This window comes from Lepisosteus oculatus, chromosome 6 (genome assembly GCF_040954835.1).
Source record: "Lepisosteus oculatus isolate fLepOcu1 chromosome 6, fLepOcu1.hap2, whole genome shotgun sequence".
Taxonomy (NCBI): domain Eukaryota; kingdom Metazoa; phylum Chordata; class Actinopteri; order Semionotiformes; family Lepisosteidae; genus Lepisosteus; species Lepisosteus oculatus.
The window spans coordinates 28,828,173-28,847,446 of NC_090701.1; the positions used below are offsets into that span (position 1 = coordinate 28,828,173).

General features: G+C 42.2%; 1 protein-coding gene across 1 annotated transcript in view; it reads right to left on the bottom strand.

The window, feature by feature from the left end:
* Nucleotides 1–396: 396 nt before the first annotated feature.
* LOC138239381 (galactose-specific lectin nattectin-like) overlaps nt 397–19,274 on the bottom strand; it is a 26,074-nt gene continuing 7,196 nt past the window's right edge. Inside the window, exons 4-5 of the mRNA XM_069190836.1 lie at nt 17,705–17,796; nt 397–505 (exon numbers count right to left, since the gene is read on the bottom strand). Of these exons, the coding sequence (XP_069046937.1) occupies nt 397–505; nt 17,705–17,796 (201 nt within the window). The remainder of the gene's footprint in view (nt 506–17,704; nt 17,797–19,274) is intronic.

Sequence of the window (19,274 nt, forward strand, 5' to 3'; positions counted from 1 at the left end):
CATTATTTTCAATATAAGTATTCTTGGCACAGGAAATGTTCTGTTCATTAGATGTACAGTAGCTCTTAACTACGAAAAAGTTAGTGACCTTGACCATGGCAGTTTCTGGGCAGTTAAGTTGTCGGAAACCAGATTAGAGAGGTTCTAAAAGGTTATTTGCAATGAGGTGGTTATACAACTGAAACATGACAGCATGTTCTAGAATTTTTGCAAGAAAGGGTAAGTGTCACAATTGTAATCCCTCCCTCTTAAGGGTGCTCCGACTCTTTCACATTTTAGTTGATTTTCTGCACCTGCTCCCTGTTCCAGCCCACCTTTAAAAGACAGATGCTCACTCTGTTCCAGGCTCTGCATTGGAACACAGATGTCCAGAGGACCGCCTACCACCGAGTCACCCTACATTCGCAGCTCGGGGGGCATTCGCCTCCTCTCGGCGTCCAGAAGCCTGATAATGTACATTTCTGTCAGAAAGACACCACCTATGTTTAAGTTTCCAGGAGTCTTTCTGAGGACATCAGAGGAAGAGAAACAAGATAAGGAGGACAGAACAGAATTTGGGAATTTAGGCTGATCAATTGAAAGCAAGTAAGCAAGTTACGGAAATTAACAGCATGAGGGGGAAGTGTTAGAAACAGGTAATTCCAGATTGAAAAGAATAGCTAAGTGGTCAGAGAGGCCAAGATCAAGGGAAGAGCAGTGAGAAACAAAAGAGTCATTTGCAATGATTACATCTAGGGTGTGTCCTATGTTATGTGTTGGGCTACGAACAAAGTGAGTTAGATCAAAGCATTCCAATAGAGCTAGAAAATTCTTAGGCAAACTGTAAGACCTTGAGTCAATATGTATATTAAAGTCCCCAAGAATAAGGATCCTCTTAAATCAGAGGCAAAGTAAATCAGCAAACGCATGAGGTCAAATACCAGTACCCGTAACCCTAGTTGGTTGAACAGGAGACCATCGTTTTGTCTATACCAGGTTTCAGTTAGGCACAGAAAGTCAATTTTCTTTCTGTAATAAAGTCACATATAAGAAAAGCATTATTGTTCATGGAGCGGATGTTAAGTAGTGCTGCTCTCGCCAGTCTCCAGGGTGAAGCGGAGAGGGTTCCAAGCACAGTAGTGAGAGTAATTTTTTTAGGTCAGCTCAACGCACAGGATGGTCTTTCCATCTTGCACCAAGAGGCGAGGATAGAGACTCAGCAGGTACAGGAATGCGTTGGTTTAACAGTCCGGGTGTGGCAGGTTTCCAATGTCAACTCGACTCGATTGGAAGACAATGAACGTATTTTAGCCCTAAATGAATTAATAGCAAACATGGTTTACATAAAATACATTTTTCCAAGAAAGTTTATAATAATACGATCTATAGTTGAAGTCTGAGCCTACTTTAAAAATAAAGGAAAAGCATTTTCAGAGAGCAATCACGCTGTGTTTATGTAGAAAAAGCGATTAGGTTTATGAGCAATCTAATTACCTATTCGCTTAAAACGCTATATAAAATAAAGTTTATTTAGAGATGAATGATCAGTGTCGCAGTTTAAATAATGGGAGTCAGGAAACTAACACAAAGCGCCACCGGATTTAATAACGCAATAAAAACGCTATAAAATAATGTGACTAGGCACAGAAAAAGTTTACAGCACAGTACAATAATAAATGCTGACCATGACTTTAGAAGCATAAATTACCTTACACTCAATTTAAACACAAGCTGTCTTTCTGTATGAACCTCTAAGCTGGTTCATACAGAAAATGTAGAAATGCATTAGCCTGATTATGATTAAAAAACACATAATTAAACACGCGTTTGCGATTTAAATCAGAACACGATTTAAATCAATATAAATGTTTATATTGTAACGCATACTGTCCAGCCTCCATTTCTCTATAAAAATTTACTCTGTTGCACACACACACAACAGAAGCAGGAACCGCTGTTATATGTTCAAAATATCGCAAATATCAATCATGTTGCGATATTTGAAATATAAAAGTCAATTGATTGTCCATAATATCGCTTACCTATTTTTTCGAAGAAATGTTTGTTAAAAGAAAAGACTACCACTAGCTGGATTCAAACACACAACCTGCCAGTTGGTAGTCACGCACCTAGACCAGTCGGCTACAAGACAGCTCACATGAACAGGCAGGCGAAACAGCCCTACACAGCCCTGTCGCAGTACACGGATATAATCAAACCGTTATTAAATTCTTGAGATACGCGATTCCATATTATATTCCCTTTTAATCAAATTCCAAAAGTATGCTTGTTGACTCCGGTATCACGTTAGTTAAAGACTTCGAAGCTTACAATGTTTAGGGAGAAATGGAATACCGGTGTGTATTTTTCCTTTAAAGTGCCGATTCCTGGAATCTGACTGGCTGACACCCCTCTGAAGTGGTTCCATAAAATCTGGTATACGGAAAAGAAAGCGTTGATAAAAACAAGTGTCTTTTAATACACTCTTTGCTGTGCTCTTGAGGATCCTTGTGATATTTTAAGCTCTAGTTGAATGATAGGTGTCACATTTTAAATCATTTTCGTAGTTAGCAATTATGAAACGCCCTGTTAAAAGCAAGGAAGTTTTTATGCCCGTTGAAGTAAAACAAAATGCCTGACAAAGTATGGCTTGGACAGATTCCAAGTGCTTGTACAAATGTGCTAAAGAAATTATACTTTGAGTATACAGCTTGTCCAAAGTCATCCATTATTAATACTATTAGTAATATCTTCAGTAAAGGCTTTGATGCATATATATTTCTGATAAAGGTAGGTTGTGTACTTTTGTCCAACTGAGCAATCTTGCTTTCATAAAATATACCAACATTTTAATGACTGATGATTAACATGCTGTAATACACAGTTCAAAATTAAAGGTTAAGCTCCCCCTGGCGGTTTTACAAGGCGACACCGGATAGTTTCCGGCAGAGCGTCAAATGATACGTGACACCACGTGATACCGCGTGATACCGCGACACGCCCACCGGGGTATGCCGCGAAATACCTCACCCATTTTGAATGGCTGCATCTGTAGATGAATGAAAGAAACAGCATCCTGTGCTGCGATGGATGTAACACTACAGATCCCAATATTACCGCAATAATCAAATGTGTTTTTTACTGGGAACTAATTCTGTTTTAGTTATAGTAGTTGCAGTGAGGTGTACCTTAGAAGCATGTTTGTGAAATCCACGACGATGCAACAAAAAAAACAGGAAGGAAATCCTGAATGAAGGCAGTAGCAGGTGGGTAAAAGTCCTCAGTTGAACAATTCCATCGGGGACTTTTAGGCAATAGAAGCAGCAGTCACAATGGAAGTGGAACATGGAGAGGATAAAAATAAATAATTAGAAACCAGGGTGGGAGGGATAGAAAAAACAAAATAAAAGTAGATATCATCACTCCAGAACCAGGTGTCCTCCTGGACCACCACCACACACTAGGGACAAAAATAAGGAAAACAAAAAATGAAGGGATTTGTAAAACCATATCTAAAAAAACCTTCAACGTTATTCTATAATGTACCTTTCCATACTATAATGATTTTTATTTAGAACAAAATAGCTTTATTCCACAATAGACATATTACAATGAGTACACAGTCTAACAAACTCTGCTTAATGAAAGAAACACTCTGAATCAGGTGATTATCCTTTTTTTTAACTCTCCAAGTGGATGCTGGGGCTATATTTGCACAATAAATGAATCCCTCCAAGCCCTATCACTTGCTGTTGTCCATGCCTTTTCCCTGTCCTTCCTCTGAAACAGCAGTCGTCCTGTGCTCTGCAGGAGCTCAAAGGAACAGGGTTTTCCCCCTTAGTCCCTGTACTGGGCCCACTCCTTCCCAGCACTCCTTCACTGTGAAGGAGCCCCATTTGTGATGTTGTGCTCCATCCTCTCTCTGAGGTTTGCAAGGTTCCTCTTCTCCAGCTCCCTCGCTCCCCACTCTGTGTTATGCAGGATGAGAGTGTTCTTCACATTTCACAGTCCTTGTTTTATTAGTCACACCAGCAGCCAAAGTACTGTGTCCCTTTGTACAATCTGGTCAGTGCCAGTGGTAATTTAGCACTGCTTCTGATCCCAGGAGTTGCACAGTGAATTCCATTCTGTCCCACACTGCTTTGGTAAAGGGACAGCTCCGGAACACATGCTCCTGTGTCTCCTCAATGCAACACATGTCACAGGGGAAATGAGGGTTTCTGGGGAGCAAGTATCTGTAAAGGACCTCTCTGGTCACCAGCCTCTGGTGCATGGCCATCCAATTGAGGTCCTTTTGTTGTCTAGATCCTTTGGCTGTGTCTTTTCCCAGAATTCTCTGGGAACCCAAAGCCTCTCTCTGGCAACTAGTTGCCATCTCACCTTCTTGTACAGGGCCCAGTGGTTGGTGTAGAGCTCCATCTGTTTTGTGATCTTTCACCTTCGGCCCCACTTATACATGGTTGTAGGTATCTAGTCACTTTTCTGCTTTTGTTCCAGTGTTTGTTCACTGGACCAGTTGCCTCAATGGGAAGGAGAACTGGTACTTGTACTGATCAGCACCCACAATGCCCTACAGAGGTTGCATTCACGTTTTAAGGAAAATGCAGCTTCCCCAACTGCCTGACACATGAAACTGCCTGGTTTCTTGTGATCTACTCATATCTGCCTCCCCAGACAAACTTGAAGAACATCTCTTGCAGCACTGCAGCCCTTGAAGCACTCCCAACAGCCATATAACCCATTCTGAAAAGAGAAGAAAGAAAACACAATGTTTCAGTCGTGGAGCCTCCTACGTTGTGTTTTCTTTCTTCTCTTTTCAGCATGGAATAAACCTATTACTTGTTCCTTTGCAGCCTATGCATGCTAAAACAGCTACCCACCTGAACTACTACAGCCATATAATCCTGCAACTCACTGAAACTAACCAGGTTTAAGCCTGGTCACTACCTGGATTGGAGACCTCCTGGGAAAAACCAAGGTTGTTGTTGGAAGAGGTGTTAGTGGGGCCAGCAGGGGGGCACTCTCACCCTGAGGTCTATGTGGGTCCTAATGCCCCAGTATAGTAAAGGCACCGTCCTTCGGATGAGACATAAAACCGAGATCCTGACTCTCTGTGGTCATTAAAAATCCCAGGGAGTTTCTCAAAAAGGGTCTTAAACCCACAATCTTGGCCAAATTTCCCATTGGCCTTTACCAGTCATGGCCTCCTAATAGTCCCCATATATGAATTGGCTTCATTACTCTGTTCTCCTCCACAATAATAGCTGATGTGTGGTGAGTGTATCTTTATCCAGCAGTTGAAATTCTCTCCAAAACCAAAGAATTTCAGCACTCTGAACAGAGAGCTGGTGTTTATTATGTTGAAGGCTTTCTTCTGGTCCAGGCTCACTATCATCATGGGCACTTTTCATTCCTCAGTCCAGGAGATGGCATCCCTGCTGGCCAGTAGTTTGGGCAGGATCTTGCAGAGCATCATTATCAGCCTCTAGTTTTTGAGGTTGGCAGCATCCCCCCCTTGAAGAGCAGGGAGATGACGCCTTTCCTCATCATGTATCCTTTAAGCATCCTTAAGAGGAGGGGTTGTATTAAAGCCAGATCTGGAGACCCGGTACGCGAATTGCAGAAGACACCTGTTTAGGTTATCTGATATGCGTGGAAGGATTGTGAAAAGTAACAAGATGGGTTGATGGAAAAGTTAGTGAAAGTTTCTGACTGGGTGTCAGAAAAGAAGAAAGTCATGGCGAGTGCGAGGACAAGTTTAAAAAGAAATATAGGTTGTCGGATGGTACATGGTGAACAGGAATGTAGAAAAGTGCATGAACAATGGAATAAGTAATAATAATTGAATAAACAGATCAGAATTGCAATGGTGTTAGGGAAACATTTGAGGGCATGACAAAATACTATTGAGAAAACAGAATGGTATAAAACACAAAAATCTCTAACAGAAAAACTTAAAGTGGACAGACCTTATTCACTAATAATGAAAAGGCTGGAAAAATAATTTTTTTCACAATTGCAGTGCAACCCCAAAATTATACCCAGATATAAGGCCTCTTCAAGAAAATAATGAGGACTGGGATAAGTACCCTGATTGGCCAAATCCATATGGGGGGTGAGGTTACTGGCCCTGTGGGAAAAGGGGGATAAAACTCCAATGATAAAACTACTAATAAGCTGGTGTGCAATTACTGAAAGAAAAAAGGCTTGATTTCACTGTCAAAGAACCTGTCAGAAGCTGAAAAGAGAGTCTTGCGTGAGATATTGGATTTAAACTAGAAAGCCCCCTTGTAGCCTCCCTAAGCTTAACTCAGAATTTAAACAAAAGGGAACTGCTTTTACAGTGTATAGTAAATGGTGTCCAGGTTCCTCTATTGTGGGATACAGGAGCACAATTGTCTTGTTTATTTACTAAAATGGCAAAAGGGTATTATATAAAATTTTCCAACAGGCGGCAGGAGGCTATGGCGATAGGGAGACAAAGGGTTTATTTAAAAGAGACTCAAGCTGTTACAATATGTATGGGAAGTGATGTACAGTTTCAAATACAGATGTGGGTGGGGGACACTCCAGACCTATTGGGCTGGGATGCCCTGCAGCATTTGCAAGGAATTACTTTAACCATACTGGACAGTGTATTACATGGCTCTGAGACAGCATTTATATGAACCACCTCAACTGATCTTTGTGGTCATTCAATATGTTGATGATATTCTGATTGTTTCTCCAATCTCCAGAGTATTCTGATCTAATACTCCAAGTATTAGATCTTCTGACAAAGAAAGGGCATAAAGCCAGTTATGATAAAGCACAAATCTGTTTTGGAAACTGTGATCTATCTGGGACAAAAGATAAGTAAAGGAAAAAGTCACTGGGGATAGATCTCAGGCTATCCGAGGGTTTCCAGTACCAAAGATTGTGAAGTAATTGCAATAATTTCTGTGTGTGTAATTTTAACAAAGCCTGGGTGGATTCCTTCTTGGAATGGGCTCAACTGGTGACGGACTTGCCTAAGGGGGGGTAATGCACTCTAAGGACAAAAAAGTCTTGACCCCTGCAGCAGAAGCCATTTTTAATTATTTGAAACAAGCTCTTTTGCAGGCAATGGCCACGGGGTGGATACCCTCAGATGGATCAACTGTTTTTATTTCTGTATGTACAAAAAGTGAAAGAAATGGGTTCTAGGCTGCTGTTTTTGCACAGGTGCATGGAGGTAGTCATTTGCCAGTGGGTTATTATTCAGGACCCCTCGATGCTGTGGCCAGTGGGTTGGGGACCATGTTTAAGGGCTGCGCAGGCTACGGACCTGGCAGTCCAACCTATGAACAATCTGGTGTTAGACCAGCAGGCCGAATGAAAAGGTTTAACTGAAACTTGTAAAAGTACAAAATGGACGATTGTAACAATTTATACATGTTCTATATATACATTTGGTGTATGCCACGATTTGGAGCGGCTGTGGAGGAATAGGGATTTCCTCATCACCGCAGAGACTCCAGTTAAGAATGTTGGATTGGTCTCTGAGACGTTCGAAGTTTTGCAGCTGCCGATTGAAGGAGTTGTGATGAAGTGTAAGGAACACAATAATCACCCTTCCACTCCACCTGTCTAGTTGCTGTTGGTTATGTGGGGCAGGGCAGTCCTCAGTCTGCTGGCCAGTAGTTTGGGCAGGATCTTGCAGAGCTTCATTATTAGCCTCTAGTTTTTGAGGTTGGCAGCATCCCCCGCTTGAAGAGCAGGGAGATGATGCCTTCCCTCATCATGTATCCCTTACCTCCTCTGGAACTCTTGATTTCAGCCCATCCAGAAAAGCATTGGGTGCACCTCTGAGAAGAGTTTCCTGCAGAACGCGCCACCTCTACTTTGTCACACTCGTCTAGCACCTTCTCTCCCATCTCAGACTGTGGATCACCATCTTTTTTTGGGCTCCCCGGAACTGATTAAAAAAGTAAGAGGAACAAGTTTAATCAATTTAATCAATTTAATCAATTTCCCTTTGCCTTGGCTTTCTCAGTGTACAGATGGTGGAGCCTCTCCTTCATATCCTTTACTCCGGCTGAATTGAAAGCACTTACCCCATTCAGTGAGCTGCACTCCTCTTCCAGGTCTTTCTGGAGTTGCACAGCTTTCCTCCTTTCCCTGGCAGCCTTCCGTCTGCAATAGACCTGTGCCAAGGTTCTCTTTTTTTCCTTAACTGCTTCCCACTAAGGGAATTATTGTTAAGTCCTTGTCTGATAAGTCTTTTAATATTTTAAACACTTGTGCCTTGTAACTTTCCACTCCAATGGTTGTGAAAGTATGTAGTTCTACTTTGTTCTATTATTGCTGAATTGTCAATGTATGTTATGTTGCAAGGCATAACTGCTACATGTTCCTGGCAGAGTTATGAGGAACTTGCTTGACTGCTCTTCACGGGCACAGGCAATGTCAAATCCCTTTTATGGACAAGTTTTACAGACTTTACTGTATAAAAAGACCACTCTTTGTAATACTTCTTTGAGTCTGGCCTGCAAGAGCTCCCATATACACATGTAATAAAGAAGACTTCTGCTTCACGGACACCCGAATTGCTGTCATTTGTTTGACACAACACCACCATTCCACTACCGAGGTGTAGTCACAATTCACAACCCAGCTCTCATAGTGTTGCCTGAATAATGTTCTGAAGTAGTCACCCTCAAGTATCACCTGCTTCAGCTTCCAATACCCTCGACCAAAAGGCTTAGCCTCCACTGACATGCAGATGTGGTTGCAATACCACACTAGGGACATGGCTTTGGATTCTAGGAAGCAGATTGTGGGCACAAACATGTAATCCAGGTGATTACACCTTCCACTGGAGTTTCTCCAAGTGCTTCCCAAGTTGTCCAGGCAACACCAGGAAGAATTGTTTGAGTAGGAAATCTAGCTCTGCCGAACTGGTGTTTCCCTGTTGATGTTTAAATCATCGCTGAGTACAGCCTGGCTGTTTGCCCTGCAGCAGCTGGCCAGGTCTGTGAACATTTCCTTCCATTTTGAGTGTTCAATCGAGGCATAGACGTTGATCTCCCTCACCTTTTGCCCTCTCTAGTCGATGTCCATGACCAAGATGACCCTGCACCATGGAGAAGGTGGCTCTCTGCTTCATGTCTTTATGTCCCAGGAGTATTCACACTACAGAAGAGTCCCATGCTCCAGCACTTAAAGACTTAAAGGTGCTGTCTTGCCTTACATGTACTTACTGTAATTCGGAGATTGGGGGGATAACAGAGGGTACTTCCTCTGTCTGGGTGCTGTCTAGTGCCATTGAGGCTCATGGTGTGGCCTCTGGAATATTGTCTGGCACAGGGGAGCAAGTTCTTTCTTTGTGCCCTTCTCCTCTTGTCTCACTGGTTATTCTACTACTCCCCTTGAACTGACAGAGCAAATGACCCTCAGTGCAGCATCTATCACACTTCTTTATGGCTTTGCAGTCCTTATCAGTGTGCTCATCATTTCCAGAGTTGTGGCACCTAATATTGTCACAGCTCTTCTCCTTGTAGCCAGCCATAATGCATTTCTTGCAGGCTGTCTGGAGTAGAAGAGGTAACCCCTGTTTGCTCCGATGGTGAACCACACCTCTCTAAGAAGGATGTAGTACTGGCGCTTGCCAGTGCAGATACCAAACTCATCCCTCACATTCCGGGGCTGGGACACCACCTTCATATACTCCCCAAGAAAGTTGTTACCAACTCCGTTGGCACATGTGCACCGTAATGGTCCTCTGGTTCGCTTTCCACATCAGTTCCACCCTAAAATCAGAGAAAAAAGTTTGTTTCCCATTTCTTGACATTTTGTGTTGCTTTGTCATTGCTTGTATTGGAGGCCATGTAAACCTCCATGTTCGTTTCTGCCCAGTTTTCCTGGGTACAGAAGATCTCTCCAGCCACAAGTTGCAGTAGTCCCTGCAGAAACAAAATGAAAAAGCGAGTTGGCACTTCCTTCTCCCCCCTTCCTCCAGTGGATCTTGATGTGGTTCCTCTTATCTGTCATCTCTGTGGTAGGGAAACAAAGGACAATAAGAAAACAAGGGGGATGGTAAAGGTGGCGGGCTCCTCTTCATGTCATGTGACTAGAGGTCTTCCAAGCGATGTCTGGATCTGGTTGCAGTCCTAATCTGTTGAAAGGCCAAAGAGAACCTGGCCTTTTTCCACATGGGCTTTGAGTCTCGAGAAGACAGCAAATGCCATGGGAAGGCCGCAAGCACTTACTCCCAGCCTAGAGACCAAAGAGGCAGAGAGAAAGGAGGGAGAATCAAGAGGAAAGAACTCAGCTGCTGATTGGCGTTAACATGATAGGCTCAGCCTGATGCAATCTTTGGGAGCTTCATTCACCTTCTGAACCTCTGGAAAATCAATTCTGTGGATAGGCCACACACACTCGATCTTAGCCAAAAGAGACTGATAGACTGCAAAGGAAAAATGTTTGCCTAGCAAAAACTTAGAATGCTCTTTTTCTAGTGTTAAAAATGTGCACTGTCACCAGTCCTTAAATGCCTCTGAAAGATGTGGCATTGTCTGATACAATTGTTTCCACCATTCCCAGGTGTTGCAAATAATCAATATAGTGCCTCAGTCACAGCCTTATAATGACTTGTAGCCACTTTGAATAGGCACCCAATACGACCAACTGCAGCTTGCCCATCACTGGTCCTGCAAAGTCCAGGTGCAGGTGTGACCATGGTTTTGCAGGCCACTACCAGGGGTGCAGAGTGTCATGATTGTAATCCCTCCTCTTAAGGGCACTGTGGCTCTTTCACATTTTAGTTGATAATGTGCACCTGTCTCCAATCCTGCCCCTCCTTAAAAGCAGGACGCTCACACTATTCCTGGCTCTGCATTGGAAGATGGACACCCGGCCAGCCTACCACCAAGTCACCCTACGTCTGCAGCTTGAGGGCATAGGCCTCCTGTCGGTGTCCTGACCCTGCTTAGTCCTGGGCTCAGTGCCTGGCCTCATGAACCCATTTTTATTCCCTGTCCCTGCACCGGATCCCGTTCCGGTTTTTAAACCTTGTCTTGTCTTTGTCTCGTTTGGATTATCCGGCTCTGGACATTTGGACTTCACCTTGGATTACCCCCTGGACTCTTCTGGACTTGTTCGCCCTGACCACACCCCCAGAGCACCAGTGCACCATCAACATGCCCCTTTGTTCGTCTACCAGCCCTCTTCCTAGTCTTCTTATCCCTGTGTTTGTTGCACTCCCTTCCGGATTCTATTGTCTGCACAGGGTCCTGAAAAACGCTTCGTGACACAGAGTTAATTTTGGAGGTACATGGCATTTTGCACATCCCCCTTATCATGTGGTCTAATTGACCAATTATGTGTGGTGATCAGTACAGGCCACCACACATAACTTCTCAACACATCCCTGGATATGCCTCATGTAGCAAACTAAGAATGCCTTCCCTTGCCAACTCAGGAATCACCATAAGGGAGTCCCACAAAATACAATTCTTGTGAGCAGAGAGTTCCCTCTGCCTCTGCCTCCGGAAAACGGTGTGAAATTGCAGTGACTGGAATTGGTCACTAATTGCAGCCGGTCATTCATGCAGCATGAGATGGAGCACACATGACAAGATTCAATCTTTTGTTGTCATGTCAGCAATTTGTCTTGCCTGCAGTGCTGCATCCGGCACCATTTCCAGCAAAAGAACCTCCAAAAAGTGGTGCACATGACTGAAAGCAGTTGCATTAGAGAAGATGACTCAAAGTAGCAGCATTAGTCAGATGTCTGACAGGCCTGAAGCACAGCTCATAGTCATGCTCCTAGCATCAGAGTCCATCAAAGTATCCGAAGAGACAATATATGGGGCGTTGGCTTTGTAATACTAAAATGACCTACCATAACAATGGCTTGTGATCTGTAGAGATTACAAAATGTCACCCCTGCAGGTACTGGTTAATGTTTTTGCAGCGAAAATGATTGCTAGTACTTCCTTACCAATCTACTCAAGGTATTGAACTGAAAGCAAGAAACAAGCACACCCAAAAGACCCATACTGTCACACATTCTATGGAAAATTTGAAAGTTGCATGGGGAGAAGGAGTTGAGCAGAATTCTGTTTACATAATGTCGCTCTCTCTCTCTGTTTAAAAGTTATATAATTGTAAAATACTAGGGGAATGAACAGGAATAGACAATTTTTGCTTGTGTTGTATAGTCGAAAGTGTACTGTGAACATAAGGCTGAATAATGGTGGTTTATATGTAAAATGGTTTTGTTTTGTTCTCTAAAATAAAAAAGGACACTCTCTCAAAGCTTTGTGATGGTGTGTGGGGTAGCCCAGAATAGGGACAAAGGCTTTTTTTTGAGCCCGTTAGAACTGATTGTGAATATGTGCTAGTTCCTGTGAATACCTGATGATACGACACAAAAATGTATAGCTAAACAATTGTTTAGGAACTGATAATTACAATAAGCTTGCACTCTGAAAGAAAGTGGCTCTTCCAGCTTGAGCACTGGGAAGAAAAATAAGCAGCCTAAGAGATGGCTCTTCACAGAAGTGTAGCAGTGAACTGCCTGTAGCAGTTAAGGGGCTTTCCTGCTTCCACACGAGTTAAATAAACAACCTGTGTTGACTACATAACTGGTCAACTACAATAAGAACTGCTCTTCATCTTAAGCTATGACTGTAACGATAGGAAAAAAACAACATCCTGGATTCTGATTAGAAGAGTGTCACCTATGCCAGTGCACAGGTTGAGTTGATGATCTCACATAGCTTTTACTAAGGTTTCTTGCCCTGCTTGTCATTGTCTCTTCCTTGCTCAGCACTCTATTCTTCCACACCACAGCAGTTCCAGTGATTGTTGGTGTCCCATCTCCCGTGAGCTGCGCATCTCTATATTTGGCAGTAAGCTTCTTTAATAAGTCCATGAGGAAAGTGCCGCCACTCAAGAACTTGGCCCCTCGCCGCTTCACAGTCAGATGTTTCTTGAACTAAGGTTCATTACTTTAAAACTCAAACAAACTTAATGTTTGTCAGGTTGCCATGTTTGAGAGTGATAGAGTAAGCAATCCGTAATTGCTGTGCAGCCCCTTTTAAGTCCAGTAGTCACAGCTGATGAGTTCTTGTGATGTCATCAGGTAGTGATTTTGTCCACCTCATAGGTTCCCCAATTAATCAATAATCTTTGGATGATTGACAGGTAACTTCCACCTAGGGACCTGGTACAGATGGGAGATGGTCTACCTAGTAGAATAAGAGGTACCCATCTTTGGTTTGGTCCTGGTTTTTGTTAGAGAGCCAGGACATCTCCTTATTAGAGCGGGAAATTGCAGACACATTTCTTGCCTGCATCCCATTCCCCCGGACTTGTCCCTTGCTGTGCTTGCCTCCACTGATCCAGCCTGCTGCATGCATCCTCACATGCCTGCACTCCAGCCCTGGTCTTTATCAGCCTGGTCTCTGCCCCTTGGACAGTTCGGCCTGATCCAGGTTGTGCCTCCACAGTCCACCATGACAGCGTGGGCTGGTCTCTGGAGTAAACCCCCCTGAGAGCTTGTACTCTGTTGAACCCAGTACCAGTGGTGCTTCCGCTGCCCCAGTGACATACATCCTGTCCTGCCTGGCACCAGTTGGACCAAGCAGCCCTGGAGTGTCAGCCACTACTACTGGACTGAAGCTCTTGATCTTGGGTATGTACCACTTCCCAACTTGCCCCTGCCATCCTGGTGGGCAGCAAGGCATACCAAAATTATCACTAGGTTATGACAATATACATTTCATATAATATTTTCTGTAGAAAAAACACCCCCACCAGCTGAAGTATACAAAGATGACTATGCAGAAGAGGAAGGAAAACACAAACTTCCCACAGTTCTAGTTTCATAAACATGCAAGTCAAGACCAACGCCATGTTAAATCCCATCTTGCAAGTATGACATGCTAGAGTGAACAACTGTACACATGTGCACAAGCATGGACATGGAATACATAATTGAAGGTCTCTAGCTATTAAGTGTTGAACTACTTGTGTTTTAAGAATTTATTCATTTTTTGCAGCCGAAATCTAACATCATATCAGGTCCAATAGGTTTTAATAAGATCAGTTATTCTTCTAGAAGCATGGGAAAAATGTCATATGCACTGTCACCAAAAACCTGATGGACAGCTAGGTAATGCATCTACAGTATAGTGGAGTGACAACTCATCAGATTGATCCCACTTTTAATATTTTGGGCAATGCCCTAAATAATATTAATTCAGACTACTAAATTACCTTTGGTACTCTTTTACAGGGGCTTTTGCCTTAGAGACGTTTAGTCACAATTCCACAAATTGTAGCTTCACACTATTGGCTCCTCAGCCCAGCACAGACACCAAATGTCTAAACATGTGGACATTAGACCCACCACAGACTCAAATGTCATTAAGGTCTTTGAAAATTGAGGTGGTAAAAATAAATATGTAATGTTCTCCTATTTCATTGAATGGCACTGGAATAGGAATGAGAGATGGTAAAGGAAAAATGCAAGAATTGGTTGTTAACTTGATATTGTTGCAGCTATAGTTGACTAAGAAGTGTCTCTAAGAGTTTAGATAATGTGGGTGACACATGGCAGTGTAAACACTTCCAACCTTAAAGCAGAGAGTGTCACGGATGTCAGAAGGGACAAACCGTGGAGAGGCAGGAGAGCGAAAAAGATCCTATGCAAAGTGGGAGTTAGCCCTGGCTCAGCAGTGCAGAGTTCTGGAGTGCCATATAGAAACCTATGCCCTTAGGCCACGGACGGAGCGGCGACAGAGGGCTTGACAGAGAGAATGTGGAGGTCCCCTGATCAGAAATTGCTATTTTGCAATTGCAAAGTTTACCTTGGAGTACCTGGTTAATGAAGCTGTGGGTTAATGACTGTCAATAGGCAGTCAAGAAATACATCATATAAGATCATAGGGAGAAAGGGGAGGAAGTGGAGAGAAGGAAGGTCAGACCACAAGAGTAGAGTCAGGAGGATTTGGAACTTAAAGCTTACACTGGGAAGAGCCCTAACTTGATGATCATCCAAACAAAACATGATTGGAGTTATATATTTGAACCTGCCTAGAGAGAGCTTGCTATTTTGTGTTTTTAGGAAACTTTTTAGGAAAGGTTTTCTGGGTAAAAGATACTTCAGATAGAAATGTCTTACCTGCTTGTGGGTACACTTTTAAAGTGTTTGTATAGCCCTTGTTAATAAATATTTGTTTAATCCATGTGTGTCTGGATTATTACTCTTTTCACCAAAGCTCTGCCAGAGAATAAAGAATTAATCTGCCTCTAATTACACCAACAGCTCAGGTATATCTGGAGAATTCACTTCCAAGTTGTGGGTTATGAATATTTATTTTACTTATTGACTAAAACGCTTGATCAATTCCTGGGTTTCACCATTTTCACAACACCCCATTTGTAATATTGTCTTTTTCCATTTCTGGACTGGACCATTACTTTATATCGCACATTAAATGTTTTTCTTACTCGTTGACAGGTAAATTTCATGTTTTGCTGTCTCTCTCTCTACCTCTTGTGTTGAGTGGGAGATTGTTTAGATTTAACACACCCTGCTCGCAAAAAGTGTGAGGGCTTGTCATCAACCAGTTCCTTAGTGCTTTATGAGGAAAACAACGCTGGAAGGACTGACAGGAGATGTATTATGTCATGAGCATTTGTATGTGAGATGATATCTTTAAATGAAGTATGATGGAAATTTGGGCTATCCTTCCCTTCATTTATTCTGTGTGTTTGCAAGAATCTGTTAGGATGCTTCTGTTTTGATTATATTTGCCTGGACTGAAGTGGTTAAAAATTGAATTAATTTAATAAAAATCTAAGGATATGTAATTATGAATTGAAAGACACAATTACATGTACTTATTCTTTTCTTATCCCCTTTCCCTACTACAATATGGACTTGAGAACAAACAATTTGGAATGTTGTAAGGATTTATTAAAGAAGTAGATTTATCAGTTACTGTAAGATATTAGAAATAACACCAATAAACAAAGAATTTCCTCTCAGAGTGAAAAGTAAGACTATCCCCGAAAGAATCATTGTTGTTATTCCCCTGCTGCAAATAATCAGCTCCCACTTAAGTGCTCAAGGCACAGATGAAGGGAAATTGAGTGTTGCAAGCAATGTCATTCCAAATTGCTTGATCTGAAAGAAAAAAAAAGAGGTAAGTGATTCTCAAAGTAGACACTAGCCTCTGGTAATTTGCCTTCTGAGTTTTTTCAGTCATGTCTCACAATACAATAAGGATGTCTCTGGAAAACATGATTGTGGCCCCGGATCCTGATATAAAGTCCTTCCAGCTCTGTACCAAGATCATGGTCAGGGACACACATGAACTGTCACAGTCGTCATCCCTCCTCTAGAGGGCGCTCCCACCTTTCTTGTATTATTTACTTTCATTACGTGCACCTGTCCCTCGTCCCCCTCTTATTATTATTCAAATCTGGCATCTCCATGGTTCCGGTCTCAGATTTGGAAGACGAATGCCTGGTAGCTGGCCTACCACTGGGTCCAGTAGTGGCCCGCAGGCATAGGTTTCAGCATGGCGTCCTGACCTCTAGGTCCAGGGCTCGGAGCGCCTAGCCCCTTTTTGCTTTTAATCCTCCATGTTCCTGGTTCAAGTTCCCTCTTCCCTGGTTTATAATTGTTCGTCTCAGATGGATCTCCTGGCTTCTTGGATTATGGACTATGACCTGGCAACCCTTTTGGGCCTCCTTTGGACTAGTTTGCCTGCGTTCCCCCCAACCTTCCCAACCTTACCTCACTGTGCTTTCCCTAATGTCATTCTCCAGAAACTTCTGGATTATACCATCTCTTATAGGGTTTTTAACTAATACCCTATTCACAGGAGTCAGGACCAGCCCCTGTGACATGAGCACTGTCTCCAGTATTATGGTTCAGAGCACATTTGCAGTGCACAAGAATGAATAGGGCAAACAATATTTAGACCTTCCACACGGTCCTCTCCGACCCCACTCCTGTTCCAACTCAAAACCCACAAGCACGTTTTCAATGTACCATTCTCCTTCTCCGTCTAGGAGGTCCCTGATGATACCTTCATCTTTTGGGACTTGGCACCCAAAATGAGTTAATTGCCTTGATAAATCACACAACAGTTCCTCCTGTTAGGCCAAGGAGATTAATGAGTACATACTTCCACATCCCCCTTAAAGAAAATCACAGGTGCCATCTTTGTTTCTGGCAAGTCTCTGCTGGCATTTCAGTTCAAGAGACTACTGTTTAACTGTTTTTCAGTTGTATCTATTCAATGTGTATGTGTTAAGATTTAGTATGATTGATTCCTAATAGAAAATGTAATTTGGGGGGGTAAATTAAAATAATCATCACTCTGCTGTATCACCAAAATGTTTGGGATCTTAACAAGCTGCTTTTGACTACTGACTCTCAAGAGTTACATGTTTATGTAGAAATTGTACATTTTTTAAAACTTAGCAGCAATCTAATTTCTTATCAAAGAATTTTTCATATATATATGTATTTTGGTACATACTGCTGCTTTGATTTTGATTACATTTTAAGAAGTGCAACACGTTTGATTGATCTTCTTCTCAAATTCTTATCCGAAACCCGTTTATTGATTTCCACGTTTCTGTACTCTACGTTTCATACATGCTTTATTTTTTTGCTAAATTTAAACAAACCATATGACATGGAAGAAAGAGATAAATCATATTTCCAAAATATGTGTGCATGCAGTTTTCAACTCCATAGTTGTCAGGCTGCCCATTACCCCACTTGGTGAAGTCCAGCTGTGATCCATCACTCCACAACCATGTGCCTTCCTGCTCCATCACACCACAGACAGAAGACAGAAGACAGAAGAAAGGAAACCAGAGTTTAAATGAATAGCTGTGTCATGCCCTCTGCATCCAGAGGGCACTCCTACTCTATCCTGTCCCTAGTTTCCTGTGCTTTGCTGTCCTTCTGGTGTCTCTCTCTCTGGGGCTATATATTTCTGGGTCACTCATTCACCTTCGCTCAGCATTGACATTCAGATGTCCTGAGACACGCCTAGCCTCCAAGTCGCCCCTCATCCACTGCCTGAGGGCATTGGTTTCTATACGACTCCTGAACTGCTGAGCCCGGTTTAATCCCCCATTCCGCTGCTACGCCTATGGGTCTTTTTCTGATCTCCTGCCTCTCCACGGTTCGTCCCTTCCGACATCCGTGATAAGCTGTGTCAAAGGACATATTAGGCATATTCTCCACAGGAATGGTATCAATCACTTTTTTTAAACAACAGAAAAAGAGCACTTTGAGTTCCTACCAGCAATCATTTCTTTTCCTTTGCAGTCTATGTATTTACAGCTGAAGTTTGATCAACCACATAATTTTGCAAATGAACAAGTAAAGGTTTATTCCATGCTTAAAAGAGAAGAAAAGAAACACAACATTTCAGCTGTGGAGCATTCTTCAGGTATGGAAGAAGAAGAACCTAAAGAAGGACCCACAGTTGTGTTTTCATTCTTCTCTTTTCAGTGTGGAATAAACCTTTATTTGATCCTTTGCTACCTACGTATGTTGAAGCTCCTACCTACTTGAACCTTTTCACACAATTTTGACCATTTTAACAGCAATTGTTGGGCTACATATAAAGTTAATTATATGCAAAAATAATGCATTAACAAATAAAACTTTTAAAGCTGATATTGAGCAATGGTCATAGACTTTATCGAAACAGAAAGATAAAGGTATCAGCAACCACACAAGACCCATGTGATTTTTTTGCTGATCTATTCCTATTTTTCTTTGCTGCAATTCCATCATACATACACTATATAAAGCATAGCAAATACTATCTCAATCCATTATGAAACAAGAAAGATTTCACAGTGAAACATGCCTGATAAAATCAGGATTGAGAAAGAATCTTTCTGCATTAATACTTTTTAATAATTTAATTATGAAAGAACACAAATAAATAAGGTTCTTTACTGCTTTAACCACATGTAAATAATTCCTACACTTTAAACAAGGTATTGATTTCTCTCCCACTACAATAAATCCTCATCCCCTGACAGGGCAGCAGTTAGATTTGCTCTAACATTCCCAGTCTTCTTGGATTCTTTTAATTATTATTGAGTGCCTTCAGCCCACCTCTAGTGCCCACCTACATTATTATTACTCTAGCTTCTACTTCCTTTATAACCTCTGGGAAAGACCTAGCTCATAAACATAGAGTATGTTATGTGAAAAGGTAGCTGTGCTGCTTCCTTCCCTACTTCATGGAGAGTGCTCTCAGAATGATTGCTAACCATAA